The 17,787-nt window shown below is 37.2% G+C and overlaps 1 protein-coding gene across 7 annotated transcripts in view; it reads left to right on the forward strand.

The window, feature by feature from the left end:
* Positions 1-17,787, forward strand: part of ERC1 (ELKS/RAB6-interacting/CAST family member 1) — a 213,730-nt gene that overhangs the window by 162,799 nt on the left and 33,144 nt on the right. For all 7 annotated transcript variants that reach the window (XR_011559525.1, XR_011559527.1, XR_011559526.1 and 4 more), the window contains one exon: positions 5,351-5,495. Coding sequence is in view for 3 of the 7 variants with exons in the window: in XM_070756464.1 (XP_070612565.1) it covers positions 5,351-5,495 (145 nt within the window). In the remaining 4 variants the exon portion in view is untranslated. The remainder of the gene's footprint in view (positions 1-5,350; positions 5,496-17,787) is intronic.

Consider the following 17,787-nt stretch of genomic DNA (forward strand, 5'->3'; position numbering starts at 1 on the left):
TGGGTTCCAGACAGATGAGCAGTAGTCTAGGATGGGTCTGGCAAAAGTTTTGTAGGCTCTTGTGAGTAGTGTGAGATTGCCTGAGCAGAAGCTGCGTAGGATCAGGTTAACAACTCTAGAAGCTTTTTTGGCGATATTGTTGCAGTGGGCTTTAGCACTTAGGTCATTCGATATTAGTATTCCAAGGTCTTTTACTGAGTGTGGGTTAGCAGTGAGAGATTGTTTATTCAGTTCGTATGTGCGGTTTGGATTCTTTTTGCCGATGTGGAGGGTAGAGCTTTCGTTGGTTGATATTTGAAGTTGCCAGGGGTTAGACCAGTCTGAGACAAAGTCCAGGTCTTTTTGGAGAGTGGAAAAGTTTCCCATATCGGGAACCCAGACATTATTTGTAACAATTCCTTCCTGTTTCTTTCTTGTTCCGCTAGAACAGGCAAGATTTTTCCGCCCTCAAATGTAGTGTTAGTGTCTCTCTAGGGTACTTTAAGGAAAGAAAAGTTCAGTGTCCACAGGCCATCCGTCTTACTCTGTCCCTCATTCACCCTTCCCATCACCCACCCGCCTTCAAACTAATCAGCCAAACCCTGGACGCTTTGAAATGTTTAGTAAGAAAACAGTTCTGTTTTGACAGACAGTAATTACAGCAGCTGTCTGAAGGCAGATTTTACAGCTCTTTAGGGGATCCCTTATGAAGTTGATGTACTTTTATACAAACAGGCTTTGGGACAAAAAGATTGAACAGTGTCTCTCAGCGGGAGAGATTGAGAGAAGAACTAGAACTATCACAGAGTAACCTCAGAGTGAAGTCTGGGGTTGCCCACAAAATCATATGCTGCAACGTCCTGCCTGTCAAAGGCTACTTCAGCTTCAACCACAACAACACAAGAGCACACAACAGATTCAAGCTTAATATTAACCGCTCCAAACTTGACTGTAAAAAATACGACTTTAGTAATCGAGTTGTCAAAGCGTAGAACTCATTACCGGACTCCGTAGTATCGTCCCCTAATGCCCAACACTTTACCCTTAGACTATCCATGGTTGACCTCTCCAGATTCCTAAGAGGTCAGTAAGGGGCACACATAAGTGCACTAGAGTGCCTTCCGTCCCCTGTCCTATAGCTTCTCCGATATCTCATATATCTTCTCTTCTATCCCTATATCTTTTCTGCTATCATCTCATAGATATATTTTATTCCTATATTTTCTCTTCTTTCTTTAATGCATTTTACTCGAGTATATCCTGTATAATCTTCATTGTGTATTATTGTGTATTGGACTGAATGAATGAATGAATGAATGAATGAATACATACATTCATACATACATACATACATACATACATACATACATACATACATACATACATAATACAAGGCACCCCACCTTTCACCAAGTAGCTGCCCCTCTCAGTTGAACCAAATTTATTTCCATAAGTACGTTCTTGATTTTCCAAGCTAAAAATGTAACTGAGGTTATGTACACAACAGCTGTCATTAATCTTTATTGTTGCAACAACTTGTTTGCTCAGGTGACCTGTGGGTTCCATCATTTACCATCCATTTGTTCTCCACAATTATTGGAAGAAACTGTTAGTCGTAACACCTAAAACAATCCCAATATGCAAAAGCAGTGTAACAAGCCACCAAACACCAGGAATAATCACTCTTGAGCCTGCTAGTTGTGTAAATACCAGCTTATCCCTGTCTCACATACGCGTTGATAGGAAAATATGACACTTGTGATTAAAACTTCTCGGTCTGTTTTTATTTTATTTTATTTCTTGAAATCGATTTTGGAAAATTAAGTGACTAAAACATTCCCTTTTTGTCTTTTTTAAAAAAAATACCTTTCTTGTCATGGTGTTTATAGACTCTTAATCTTTATTGCCCCCCAGAATTTAATTCTTATTTTAAGAATACGTTACTCTGTTTTTCAGTTAACCTCTTAACCCATGTCCAGGAAAAAAAGAAATCAGCATGATTTTTGTTAAAGTATGCATCGTTCTCCTGTGAAGTTGCAGGAAACAGAAAATTTTCTGTTGGTCCTTTGAGAATTCTTCTGCAATCAGATGAAAAAGCAATTATCTTTCTTAAGAAATACTGGCACCACGTGAAATGTATTAAAGGTTGATTCCTTAGAGTCTTTGTAATAAAGTTTGGTTGTCATGCTACAACAAACTTAATGTGCTCTTGTTGTTGCTTTATGCTGTTTCTTTTGGTAGATTGATAAATTTTACTCAATCTTTAATATTAATTTCCAAAGAATTATAAATATGTATACACTGTGGTTTCCTGGAAATTTTTCATTTTGTTTTGTTCTGTTTTAGGATTTTAGTAAATGAGCACAACTCAAACTAATCAAAGGCTGAAAAAAATATTATGTTTTAAACATGTTGATCCATTTAAATGACCTTAGTCCATAAAGATGGGTTTCATTTTTCGGTATTGCTATCTAGGAATGCATCAGTCCTGGCTACAAGAACCTCATAATAGTATTTGGGTTGCAAGGGAGGTTTTGGAGTGTAGTATTTATATTAGTGTTTTCTACTTTCTAAATTATCCCATTTTAATCAGCACTTACAACAATTTATCATATGGTAACTGAGATCTTGATAACTTTATAAACAAACCATTTAAATGTTTTTAACATAGCTTATAGCAGTGATGGCCAACCTATTTTTCTCAGGTGCCAAAGGGGTGTGTGCACTCGCAACAGCATGCGTGGATGTGGCCACACCCATAATGCAATGCCCTCCCCCGCCCTCAGGGCATATGCGCACAATGCCGTTTTTCACCCTCCCCAGGTGCCATGGGTTCACCATCACAGGATTATAGCAATCACACATGTATTAAAAGACATGAAAAGCTCTAAACCTTTCTAATAAATTGTCACATTTACTTACAGGTTACATATAAACATAGCCATCTTTATTGCATACACACATGAGTGTGTGTGCATGCATACACACACATGCAGAGAGAGGGAGAAAGGGTTGGAGTGACTGATTTATAGCCTTAATGTGAGAATAGTGAAGCATGTCCTCATGAAAATACATTTTTGTTTTGCACAGCAGTCAAAAGCTTATCTTAAGAATAGGAAGGTCTTAAGCATAAAACATATCAGGAAAGACTTAATGAACTCAATCTGTATAGTCTGGAGGACAGAAGGAAAAGGGGGGACATGATCGAAACATTTAAATATGTTAAAGGGTTAAATAAGGTCCAGGAGGGAAGGGTTTTTCTTAGGAAAGTGAACACAAGAACAAGGGGGCACAATCTGAAGTTAGTTGGGGGAAAGATCAAAAGCAACGTGAGAAAATATTATTTTACTGAAAGAGTAGTAGATCCTTGGAACAAACATCCAGCAGACGTGGTTGGTAAATCCACAGGAACTGAATTTAAACATGCCTGGGATAAACATATATCCATTGTAAGATAAAATACAGGAAATAGTATAAGGGCAGACTAGATGGACCAGGAGGTCTTTTTCTGCCGTCAGTCTTCTATGTTTCTATGTTTAGAATACACTCTTGCATTGATTTAGCAGTTTTAAAAAGTCAAGTTCCTAACAACCAAAGTCCTTTTTTTTGTTTGTGTGTCACAAATTTTCTGTATGTCTTGATAATAGATCCAACATATAGGTATTCTTAATTTAGTTTTAAATGTTTCCCAGGCTACTTGATGGTTATATGGAGTATTTTAAAAGTTAGCAGCTATAGGATGTGAACACCAGCAACAAGTTGCACCAGTGTGCTTCAGACCTATTATTTCACTTAAATAATTGCAAGGCTGCCCAGGTGCCCTGATGTAAAAGCTGTTCACTCAGACAGGAAATTGTATCTTGTTCTGAGGTTTATTTTGTAATAAAATCCATAGACCTGAGAGGAATGGAGTTGCTGGGCCATAAATCATTTTATGAGTGGACTGTTCTGACCTCAGGCCATTGAATTTTTTTCACGTCATTGCGTTGTGGGAATAATAGAAATGTAACCAACACATGGTCTTGACCCTTGATGTATCTTTAAGTAAGAGACCAGTCTATAAAGTCATATCTGTGATGTCTTTGTAGTATTGGTTACACATTTGAGGGGACTCCCTCAGAGACTCTACAGGGAGTTCAAACTTCATTAGTATCTCGATAGTTTTTCCAGAAATGTGGAAGTACCGGTAATTCTTAAATAGTTTTTTAAAATCCAGAAATAATTCATGTCTAACGTTTCATATAATTCCAATCTTATTTATAAATGAAAAATATTTAGCCGTGTACCTATGTACCATTACCTCTTCTGACAGACATTAATTATAATTTATAGTAAATATTCAGACAGTGAAATATATCTGTAACATGGCAATCTTTTGAAATTTTTAAAAAGTTGCTTGAAATGTTGAAAATCTGGAACATGCAAAATTATAGTGTGTGGGGGTTTTTTATGTTTAAATGATTTATACCGCTTGTGTATGTGTTTTTGGAATTTTTGGAGCTCAGGAATATAATATCTGGGGCTCTGAAAGATAGATTCAGGAAATATATAGACCATGTTTTTTCCAGCTGTATTTTAAATGTGAGCAATATTTTAAAGGATTCTTAAAATACTATGCATGCATATATTATTTGCTAAATGATCAGACTGCCTCCATCTTCACATTTCAAATTCCACTTGAGCAGAATAACAAATCTAGAACATACGTTGCTGCATGGGTAGACTCAGATACAAAATGAGAAATACCTACTATCAGGGATGGGTTCTGGATCCTTTTGCTGCTAGTTTGCTCAGGGTTGCACCGTGTGCCTCCACAGCAATCAAAAAATAGTTTATGCGCAAAAGCAAAAATTAGCTTCGGTACATGCGCAGAAGCAAAATTCAAGATGGCGGCACTCAGGAAACCACCGACAGAACCAGCTCTGTGATGTCATCGCTGAATAACTATATATCTTTACTTATTCCATACATATTTCTTAACCCTTATGTATAATAATTGCCATTTAAGAAAAAAATCCAAGGGAAGATACAATATAATGAATAGGTAATGAAATAAGTTAATGTGATTTATGCCCTTGGAATTTGAATAACGTGGGGGTGGGTGGGTGTTAGCCAGTATTGTTATAGTTAGACTATAGTCTACTAACATAGACTATAAACATATAGTCTATGTTTCTATGTTTCTATGTTAGACATAAGGCATGAAATAGTTGATATAAATTGATATCTGATGTTTGAAGATAAATAAATTTGGATTTCTTCTTAAAGGGCATCTTGATATTTTAAAGGGAGTACAGAGCAGGGCAAGATACATTTGTATATTTTGAGCAAGTGAAATTAATCAGTTCTTTTCTTTCTTTCTTTCTTCCAGACAAGAAGCCCTTCTAGCTGCCATTAGTGAAAAAGATGCCAACATTGCTCTCTTGGAGCTTTCGTCCTCTAAGAAAAAAACTCAAGAGGAAGTCGCTGGATTAAAACGGGAAAAAGACCGCTTGGTTCAACAGCTGAAACAACAGGTACTTTTTGCAGTATTCTGCTTTTAGTTGATCAGGAGCAAATGCTCTTGATTCCTGCTTACTCCAGCAACCTGTTGTCGAAGCGTTGAACTCATTACCTGACTCAGTAGGGTCAACCCCTAACCCCCAACATTTTTCCCTTAGACTATCCACGATTGACCTCTCCAGGTTCCTTAGAGGTCAGTAAGGGGCGTGCATAAGTGCACCAGTGTGCCTTCCGTCCCCTGTCCAATTGTCTCTCCTTATCTCATTTATCTTTTCTTCCTTTCAAATATGTTCACCTATACTTTTATCTTTTCTTCTATTCTATTCTATTCTTTTCTTTACTATTATTATTACATATCTTTCTCTTCAATATGTATTAGGTATAAATAAATAAATATAAATAAATAAATAACCTCTTTCTTCTAGAGTGGAATATCTCAACCTTGGACATTTTAAGATGGGAGTTGGAAATCTGGGAGTTGAAGTACACACATCTTAAAATGCCCAAGTAAGAGTGATAACAACTGCATTGAAAATGTTTTTGGAAGAGATAATTGAACAAACCACTGGAATTGGACTAAATTCATAGGAGCATTTCAACTCAGAACAACTTCATTAATAAGTAGTTGTTACAGAGAGATGCAAAGGTCCTAACAAGACCCTGAAAATTGGGGCAGAATGGAATTATGTAGCTGTTGCACAGTACATGTGGTTCTTTTGGAGATAATGGAGCTGGGGCAAGAATTGTGGCTATTGAATTGGAAAGGAAATGGAAGTGTGTGAACAGTCTGGTACCCCGCAGGGTTCCTGGGTACAAAGAGGATAAAGTTAGGAAAGGATAGTGTGTATCTACACAGTGGGAAAAGAAAACCCAAGAAGAAAATAAATACTTCGCTTGCCCTGACAATTGGCCAACTATGCATAGTTAATACCCTTGATTAACTCAAATGGGGGAGATACAGTAATAACTGTATTTAGTTATGGCATAACTTAGCCATCCTCACCATAGTAATAACGTGAAATGTAATATAGGCTGTGACCTTTTTAATCACTGAATAGTAGAAGCAATTGTCAGAAAGTAATTTACTATTTTGCTGCATGTCAACAATGTTTGAAGTTCATCAAAGAAGAGAAAAGGGGGACATTAAATATTTAAAGTAAATTTTACTTATATGGTTGGCCTCAAGACCGAAAGAGAAACTATTATTTTCTATTTTTGACTTACATAATCAGTAAAGTTTGGTTCACAAGATCATACTGTATTTATATGCTGGAGTTTATCTGATTGGATCCTCAATAAATGTATTGCTGGCCAATAGATTTCCAGGCATCCTTCAAAATGTTGGTTTTAATCCTCAAAGCAGAATCTGGCTTTGTTTCCAGAAGACCACTTCCTCCCTGCAGAATTATCAGCTTTTTGAAGTAGGCCAAATCAGGAGACAAACTTTACAGGACCTACTGGCACTCTACTTTATTGAAGTTGGCTATCTACAATAATAGAATCTCGAAATCCTAGAAGTGTTGTGGACCAAGGTGGGGCAATGTTAAGTTTTGTTCTCATCTTTTCTCATTTCTTCCCAAGTTTGCTTCCTTCCTTCCTCTCTTACATGCTTACTGTTGCCCTAATAGCATTCCTTCTCCAAGGTCTTTCTTGTGGTTCTCTATAAGAACTGACCTCCATGCTTGTCCTACTTGGGGATTCTTTCTCTTGTTCATTTATAGTAAGTAAGATGGGTGGAGATCCAAAGTCAGGCTTTTTTCCAAGACATTCTTCAATTTTCCTTTGATGTCTAACCCTGGGTCATTCCATAAGACCTTCAAGACAAAACTCTTTCACAATGACTTTGGAAATTAAAATAGTCAGAGTCATTGAAGTTTGTGTTAATTAACTATCCTGTTGACTTGGATTTTTCATTTATATTTCATTGGGTTTTTCTTCTTTGATTCTAACTGGGATTTTTTGTTTTGTAAACCACCCTAGATCATTTAGAGACAGTTGTACATAGGCTTAGTAAATAAATAATTATTCTGGCCACATCTGTTTTTGAGAGCACCACTCCTGGTATGAGTATACATATCTGCTTTAAATCAGTGAATATATTTTACAAGCCATTACAACAATAATGCATCTCAAATAAAAGGTTTCCACTTGGTAACATATAAAAGAAGGCATGTTTGATCTGCCAGGGGAAGAAATTTAACAGCATGAGCACTCAAGCAAATAAAAACTCTGCTCTGGAAGCAGAATTACAGTTAACTCAGTTTGTAGTCTAACAAATTGAATTTTAATATAAAAAAGAACTGTTTCTGATCAGGAGGGCTACATCTTGCACAATATGGATATACCAGTTTCACATAGGTTTATTTAATCTTCTCCAAAAGCATGAGTTGTTTTATGGTATCTCATGATCTCATTTTTTTTTTAAAAAATAGTTTATTTACTATTAAACCCTTCATACCTAACACAGGAGGTTCTTAACAACCACAGTAGGAACCAGCATTTCAGTGCTAAGCAACACATTGTTAAAGGAGTCATCACATGATCAGACCCAGTTTTACCATTATTGTCACTAGGGTCATTAATCAGACCACATGATCATTAGGTAAATCTGGCTTTTACCTAATTGACTTTGCTTGTTGGATGCTCACTGAGAAGGTTGCAAATCACCATCGTGGCTGCAGGACATTGAACTGCCTGCTATCGCACGAATCCCAGCGACCGATAAGGTCCCACAGAGTTGGCCTTCTCCGGGTCTTGTCGACCAAACAATGTTGCTTGGCGGGCCCCAGGGGAAGAGCCTTCTCTGTGGCGGCCCCGGCCCTCTAGAATCAACTCCCACCAGAGATTAGAACTGCCCCCACACTCCTTGTCTTTCGTAAATTACTCAAGACCCATCTATACCGCCAGGCAAGGGGGAGTTGAGACACCTTTCCCCCAGGCTTTTTTATATTTATGTTTGGGTATGTATATGTTGTTTGCTTTTTTAAAAATATGATAGGGTTTTATGTGCTTTTTAATATTAGATTTGTTTTCGCTGGAATATTGTTTTTATTATTGTTGTGAGCCGCCCCGAGTCTTCGGAGTGGGGCAGCATACAAATCTAATAAATTTGAATTGAATTGAGTGGAAGTCAGTTGCCGAGTACCCAAATTACGATCATATGACAGCAAGGGTGGTGCATTGGTTTTTGGGTCATAAGTCATTTTTTTCGAGGCTGTTGTAACTTCAAACCATCATAAATGAATGGTTATTTAATTGAAGATTAAAGTAGAACCTCTGGTCATGAGCATAATGCATTCCATAACTTTTTGATAAATTTCAGGTAAAATTCCTAACAAAAAATATTTCTGGTTTCAATTCAACATGTTATTGTATCATTTCTACCAACCATGACATAATTTTTGTCCAGTACTTTTTTGCTTCTCCACCTATGATAGTAAGATCCTAGTATTTGGTGACATTTCCAACATTTCTCTGATTTGTCCTTAAACATTCTTGCCGGTGGTAGATGCCATTTGTAAAATATTTTATACAAATTCTCTTTATATGCCATTGGCATTAATTTATAATCTCTATCCTACAACAAAATTCCATTTATCCAAATCTATCGTATAACTAAAACCCTTTGCCCATGCTATCATTGTTGCTTTTATTTGTTCTTCTTCCAAACTTACCCTTAATAAATAACTATATAATTTCTTTATTGGCGTTTCTTCTGTTCCTATTAGGATTTTATCTATTTCTGTTAATTCTTTATAAAAGCCCTGCTGTTTAACATTTTTCTCCTATCTAGATGGTATCTGCATATACATATACCATGTTATATCGATCTCTGTCTCTCTTATTTCTTCTTTCATTTTGAGCCCATTTTCCTCATTCAAAATATCTTTGTACTTAACTATTGTTTCCATAATATTTGGATATGTTAATGCTTCCATTGTTGAAAGCCAAACTGGTACTTTTGTATAATATTATCCTTTAACCTTCTCCCACACCAATAATAAAGCATTTCTTATATAATGTCTCTGAAAATATCCATGTATCTTATTTTTTCCATTCTATAAAATACCATGCCACCCCAATTGCAAATCATGTCCTTCCAAAAATAATAGCTTTGTATTCCTCAATACGATCCACTCGTATCCACTGCAGTTTGTTAATGTAGTTTCCAGTTCGGTAGTTCAAAACCTCCTTTGGTCCTTTAATCTTGCATCATTTTCAAGCCGATTCCTGCTTGCCAAATAAACTTGTAAATTGTCTTATTTAATTCCTCAAAATGTTTATTTTCCATTTTACTGGAATTGTCTGAAATAAAAACAATAATCTTGGCAGTATATTCAGTTTAATTGTTGCCACTCATAATTGCAAATTCTTCCATTTTTCTAGATCTGTTTGAAATTGTTTAGCAATTTATAATAATTGTCTTCCTTAATTGTTACACATCTTGCTGTCAACTGGATTCCTAAATATCTCACTTTCTTTACAGTTCAGATTGATGTTCTCCTATCAATATGTCCAAGTCTTGCACTAAATCTCCCTCATCTTTATCTTTAATTCTGAAAACTAGGATGCTTAACTTCTGCCAAATAAATCCTGAGGTTAATAATTCTCCATTTCCCAAGAATATACAAATATGTATTAGTTAAAATTGAAGATGTTCTGTTTTATGTTCCTTGTTTCTGTATCGCAAAAACTGTCTGCTTAGGTTTCAGCCTTACATCGGATTTACAAGAATCTGGCTTGGAAAATACTGGATTCAGATCAACTTCTTCTTGATTATCTCTTCTTTCTCATTCTTTCCAGATGTTTAAACTGCTGCAAAATTCTGATACATTTATTTCCTCTTTAAAACCTGTTTTCTCCTTCCTATATTAGCTCCTCTGCCTATTATGATACCACTGGGATTTCATAAACTTTTGGCTTTCCTGGTCCTCCCTCAAAACCTCCAGTTGTCAATAAATCAAGCTAAAGGTTGCAGCTTTTTTCTATTACCTCCTCTCCTCTTACTTTTCAAGCTTCTGTCTATGATTTCTGCTATTTCTTCAACTGAACTTCCTGACCTACAATAATGCCATCATCTTTGACGAGAGAGGGACACATAAATGAAAAAAAAGGGTCAAGTTTCTCTTTGCAGGAGTTTCTTCCCCTCTCTCCATTCTTGTAGTGTGTATACACAAACACACACACACACACACTTATTTTTTCCCAATCCTCTTTTTTGGGAAGAGGAGTGAGTAGTAGTTTGCTGTCAATTTATGTAATAATCCAGTCCAGGATACTATTATAGCAGAAGGTTACACAGAAACTGATACCAGCTGGGATTGTGCAAAATGAAGTTAGTTTGGCCTCTACAGCAGTCATTTCTGTGGGTCAGAGCAAATGCAGAGTAAACAGAAGGAAAATAGGCAAGGGGAGATATATTTTTTTCCATTCTCAGTAGTTTCAGGATAAGGATGAGCGAGGGGAGTAACAGAGAAAGACAGAGAAAATGTAACCTCCACTTCTTCCAAACAGCTCTTAACCCCATCCATATATTTTGACATGCAGATTTGTAATTAACAATAAATAACAAATTTGGTGATTGATGAAGTTGGGCTGCAGAATCATCTTCGCAATGGCCCAGGAAGCGATTCTCCCGAATTTGCACATCTAAACGTGAGAAAGGGGAGTGTAATCCCCCAAAATTAAAAATCTAAACTCTTCAAACTTTTACCAATTAATTTTTGCAAAAAATATCGTTCATGTAGTGTTGAAAGTTACTGTTGTTCAATCCCCAACAGGATCACAAAGTAATTATTTTATTATATATAGCTAGCTGGCAAGGGTTTTTACATAACTTGTGGCAAAGCGCCATCAAACAAAACCATCAAATGGTTTTCTTACCAGTTTTTGAGAGACATTTCTTTTTTTAATTTGGTTTTTCCCTTTAAAAACAACATAGAAAAAACAACATAGAAAAACAAACATAGAAACAACTAAACACTTTTACAGCTTTTTTGTAACATTTTCAGTATTATTTACACTTTCAAGTACACTGCTGTTTTTGTTTTGACTAACTCTGTTTCTATACATTTATATATTAAATGGATTGACTCTCCTTTTATGTTTCCAAATTCTACTCCATATTTTCTTTTATTTATTTATTTATGTATTGTTAGAGTTGGAAGGGACCATGCGGGTCATCAAGTCCAACCCCCTGCCTAAGCAGGAACCCTATAGCATCCCAGCCAAATGGCAGTCCAATTTCCTCTTAAAAATGTCCAGAGTATTGGAGTTCACAACGTCCGCTGGTAGGTAGTTCCACTGGTTGATCGTTCTGACCGTCAGGAAGTTCTTCCTTATTTCCAGGTTGAATCTCTCAGCTTCCAGCCGTTGTTCCTCGTCCAGCCCTCCGGTGCCCTGGAGAATAAAGTGATCCCCTCCTCTCTGTGGCAACCCCTCGTATACCTGTTGACTGCTATCATGTCCGCTCTGGCCCTCCTTTTCTCTAGGCTATCCATGCCCAGTTCCCGCAGTCTCTCTTCTTTATTATGCAATTCCATTCTTGGTTTACATGTTTTGGCACTTTCTAAAAATTTTCGGACAACCATTGAGGATGTGGGAATACTATCAGATTTCCAATTTTGTGCGTAGACTATCCTGGCCACAGTTGTTATGCATAGCCATCTCCTTTGTCTACTGGAAAACTAGCCATGTTGAACTTCTGCATCAGATACAGGCTCTTGGCAATATTAATCAGCAGGCTTAAGGAAAGTACTCATTTTATAATTCAGCCAAATCTTATTACTTTTCTGAAAGACACAATAGCAAGGCCAAGTAGAATTCTTTCCTTAAATAATGTTGCTATCAGCAGTGTTTACAAGGTGCAGACAAAGGGACATTCATGTGTGCATGCATAGCTGTTTCTGGGCTCTTGCAGACAGCCTGTGTTGAGCTGACACTGAACAGTCCCCATCACTTTAGAATCCAGGAATTTCGAAGTATTGGGAAAGGATTTTTTTCCCCCTTGCAAAAAATAGTTCCTGGAGTTAGGGTGGGAGGGTGGTGAGGATAATCTTTTCTTCTTATGTATCACTGATATGTGATGGATGGATGGATGGATGGATGGATGGATGGATGGATGGATGGATGGATGGATGGATGGATGGATGATAGGCAGGTAGGTAGGTAGGTAGATAGATAGATAGATGGATGGATAGATAGATAGATAGATAGATAGATAGATAGATAGATAGATAGATAGATAGATAATGATAGATAGATGATGGATGCATGGATAGACAGACAGACAGACAGACAGACAGATAGATAGATAATGATAGATAGATGATAGATGCATGGATAGACAGACAGACAGACAGATAGATAGATAATGATAGAGGATGGATGGATGGATGGATGGATGGGTGGATGGATAGATAGATAGATAGATAGATAGATAGATAGATAGATAGATAGATAGATAGATAGATAGATAGATAGATCGATCATACAGATATCAGAACAGCAACAAAGATGATTATGGGATTGGAGGCTAAAACGTATGAAGAACGATACCAGGAATTGGGTATGTCTAGTTTAATTTAAAGGACTAGGGCAGTGGTGGATTGTTACCGGCTCACCCTGGATCGAGTGAACTGGTAGCGATGGCTGCTGGAAGCTCAGCCACCCAGATGTCCCTGCACAATGCTATGCACGCACACTCCTGATAGCAACTGGTAGTGAAGATAATTGAAACCCCCTACCGGACATGATAGCAGCAATATTACAATATCTAAGGGGCTGCCACGAGGAAGGGGAGGGGGTCAACTTATTCTCCAAAGCACCTGAAGGCAGGATAAGAAGCAATGGGTAGAAACTGAGGGTTGGACTAGAAGATCTCCAAGATCCCTTCCAACTCAGTTATTTTGTTATTCTGATGTAGCTTTGAACTCAGGTATATAAAATAGGTACAAAGAAGCACAAACAGTAGCTCCGTTGAAGATAGGTTGATTAGTCTTAGTGAGATTTGTTGCCATTTCAGTTAATTTCAGGATGGTTTCAACAATTCTTTCGTGATTTTTCTTTTAAGGCAACGTGTTGACATTCAGCAGCTGAATAAATCTAAGTCCATATGATCCTTACACATCTTTGGTTAAGAATCAGGCGTCCCTGCTACTGGGTGTGAAAGGAGTGATAATGTAACCCAATTGAAATTCTCTCAGCCTGCTTCACTGCGCTTTTATGATAAAGTCCTTTTCTCATTGTCTCTCCGCGATTCTCACTTGTCAAGTGCTGCCTCCTGGACTGTCATTACAGAAGCTAGTCTGGTTTTGAAGTTTCAGATAGTAAATGCTAATAGATATAAGTTGCAGTTTCAAGTGTGCAAAATTGGAATGCCGGTCTTCATAATGTCATAATGAAAAGACAGGTAGAATCCTATTATACAAATTGAAATACAAGACCAGCTCTAAATTGGGCGGGGTGCAGATTTAGAATCCTGTACCTATAGGATGTGTGCAATCCTTGAATCTATTTTTGCAACTTGCAGAGTCTTATTCAACTGAGTACTGTAGCTGAGTTCCCACCATTTTGTTTGGCCAGTTGGTCATCACTATCGTCTAATCAGTAAGGCCCATACTCTACTAGACTTTTTTATGCCATCTCTCAGGCCTACACCTGTTTCTCTTGGATGTCTGCCTATTCCCATGTCTCTTTCAGCAGGTGAGAAGAGCAAGAGAGAGTATTTACCATCATTTCATCTTCCCTTTAGACAACATTATGGACTTGAATTCGGTAGGACATTTGATAGAAAACCAGAAAATTAAGATATCTTTCTATAGATCAGGGGTATTAGAAATAAGAATAGTTGAGTAGTTAACTGAGTTTGGGGTATCTACTCTTCAAGAATGTTTAAGTTAAGGATTGTTTTATTCAGATTCAGATTCACTTTTTACTATATTAGAAAAGTAATTTCATTCACTTTTATTTATATATCCAAATATGAATATGGATATGTAACACCTAGTATAAAGTGACCAGATCATGGGTTAGGTAAAGTGGAACAAAATAGCTAGCCTGTTCTTCCTAATGAAGACATAGCTGGCTTTGGCGGTGTCCACAGGGCCCCTGTCTTGTAGGCATTGCTGGAGGACTGGAGGGAGTGTGGGTCCCACAGCATCAGTACCGGTTTGGCCCGTCAGTTTGGGGTGCAGAGGCGACTTGGATTGGCTTGCCAGCTTGCAGCAAGCCCAGCAGCAGGAGGGCCGGGCGGGCAAGGGGTATCGCGGCGGGGTGCTGCGGAGCCGGAGCGAACAAGCGCACTTCTGCAAACTGGCCGCCCCAAAAAATCGGGACTTTTTAAAAAGAATGCGGGACACGGGAAAAATTCCTAAAAAGCAGGACGTCTGGTCACCTTAATCTAGTATGTCTCTCCTTAAGATTAGAAGTGTATTTATACTCCCAAGTTATGTAGATTTCTTCTTCCATCTTTGCAATGTTGGCTGCTTGTCAGTCTCCTTTTTATTCCTTGTGATGATCTTCATTTGCAGTGTTTGGTATACATTTAAAATTTAAAAAGCAATTTAAAAAACAAGATGGGAGACAGGAAGATAGTTTAAAAATATTATTTTGGACATGCCTAGAAGTGAAAGGACATTCACTAGCCAGTGATGATAGCAGTCAGAAGAAGATTTATTGAGGCCATTAGTGTATTTGTTGTGGTATATCTGTTGCAAAGAAATATTTTGTTTTGTGCCTGTCGGGCCTCAAATGTATTATTTATGCCTTAGAATAGTGTTAATATTTCCTAGGAAATGTTTGCCATGGCAAATCTAAAAAAATCAGCTTATCAAGAGTCGCTCTTGAAAATGAGATTTTATTGCTCATGTTGTTTTATTGTATGTTGGAAGAAAAATAAAGAAAAATTTTATAGCCCCCCCCCCCCCCCAATGGGCAGCAAATAAATTTTAAAAATAAATAAATGTAATACGTTGCTATTTACTACTTTAAAACGTGGTAAATCAGTAGCATAGCCTTGCCTTTGTGGCATTTGACATTGAAATTCAATTTTGATTATTTTCTTCACAACAGGATTGAGGAAAGGACAAATTTAGTGTGTTAATGGAAAGCTTAAAGCAGAAATGGAATAGATAATCCAGGCTCTGGCAATTAAGGGACATTACACAGTTTTTCAGTGGAGGTTGTGCGTTTAGTTTATACATTTAGATTAAAAAAATTCTACATCTGCTTGTAAATGCATAAAGCCGGTGGTGGTGGTGTTAGTTGCGAAGTTGTGTCCGACCCATTGCGACCCCCTGGACAGCGTGCCTCCAGGCCTTCCTTTTCTCTACCATGCAGTGGCTACTTTGAGGTAAATATTCTTTGCCTCTGAGGTGATCCAATGAGAGTTTGTCCCTTCAGCACTACAGCATCAGTTACGCCCTGCGTTCAGGTTCTTCTAAATCAAACACAAACTTCAAAGTAAAAGAAAGAAGAGGTATTTCCTCAGGGTGGAAAAAACCCACAACCAAAGTCAGTAAGGGCAGGCTATCACGGAGGAGGAAACTGCTGCATAAGAAGGTACATCGGTACTCTTTGATTGACAGACTGTAAGCGAGAGAGAACTCATCATAACAACATGAAGCAAACCATATGTTTTTCTTCGGAATCTTTTTGGGCAAGAAAGCTTAATCTAAAAGGCATAATGAAAATATTTTTCCATGGCGATACTGTAGAGGAAGTTCTGCCTGATTGGATAATGATGATTGGATAATGCTGGGTTCTTACAAGAAGATGTAATGTGCACCACTTATTTGAGACATTTCCGCAAAGGGTTGTCTGCCCTCATACTCATATTCCTATTAAAATGTCACATGCCCGTTAAAACATTCTACATTAGTTCTGCAGATACAGAATTGTCTGTGTTAGGCTCAATAATCCAGTGTTTCCCAACCTTGGCAACTTGAAGATATCTGGACTTCAACTCCCAGAATTCCCCAGCCAACGAATGCTGGCTGGGGAATTCTGGGAGTTGAAGTCCAAATATCTTCAAGTTGCCAAGGTTGGGAAACACTGCAATAATCAATGGCTGATCATCAAATTATTTAGCAACCATATCAAATTAATACCTATTACTTTCTCCTTTAGCGCACTTGACCATGATATGAATACATATGTTAACTACAGCATTGCACTACAAAATTGTTTCCTAACCTTGGCCATTTCAGAATTCCTTTCAATAGTCGTGCTAGCTGCAGAATTCTGAGAGTGGAAGTTCATACATCTGGAAATGGACAAGGCTGGCAACATTGTCTTATAAAAGTAAACATTGTCTTATAAAAGTAAAGAAACTAGAAAATATTATTTTTAAAAAATATTCAATTTGCTTGATTCAACAAAAAGAAGATGTCCATTGAAGTCAGAAAACAACTTTTCTCTCATATAGATAATACTTTTTATTTATTTTTATTAAATATTTTTATTGGCTTTTTTAAAGAAAGAAACAAAACACAATAACAACAAAAACAAAAAAGAATATGCAGCAAAGACAACATATTTACACATATTTACATATTTACAGTTACATTTCTGTTCTTCAGTTTCCCTATTTTTGGTTTAATTTACATTTATCTTATTTCTCATTTTCTATCAATCCAATTATAAAACTTATCCCACACAGTGTAATATTCTTCTCCCTGTTTGTTCTGTAACTCTAAAGTAAGTTTACTCTATTTTGGGCATTCTAGTGTTTTTTTAATTACCAGATCGTTAGTTGGTACGTTTTCTTTTTTCCAATTCTGCTCAAAAATCAAACAGGCTGCCGTTTAATACATGTACTGTCAAATAATAGTTAGCCTTTTTGCGTTGTCCTCTGATTATTCCTCATAAAAATATCTCGGGCTTAAATTCTAATTTGAAGTTTAATATCTCTTTTACCATATTTACCATATTTTGAACCATTTGTATGCCGCCCCGAGTCTTCGGAGAGGGGCGGCATACAAATCCAAATAATAAATAAATAATCCAGAATTTCCTTGATTCTAGGCATAACCACCATATGTGGTAGTAAGTACCATGCGTTGACTTACTTTTAAAATTAGCCTAACTATATCATCTTCCCCATCAGCCATATTCATGAACCAAAGATGTACTAACTTTCCTCATCACTACAATCTTTATTTGAGCTGCAGTTTTCTTTAGGACTCTTAGCTTCTATAGCCCTAGATCAGACCTGGGCAAGATGTGGCCCGAGGGCCGGATGCGGCCCACCCACTGTCTGTGACCGGCCCACGGAGGTCGGTCCAACTTTTCTAGATAAGAACCGGG

This window comes from Erythrolamprus reginae, chromosome 6 (assembly GCF_031021105.1).
Source record: "Erythrolamprus reginae isolate rEryReg1 chromosome 6, rEryReg1.hap1, whole genome shotgun sequence".
Taxonomy (NCBI): domain Eukaryota; kingdom Metazoa; phylum Chordata; class Lepidosauria; order Squamata; family Dipsadidae; genus Erythrolamprus; species Erythrolamprus reginae.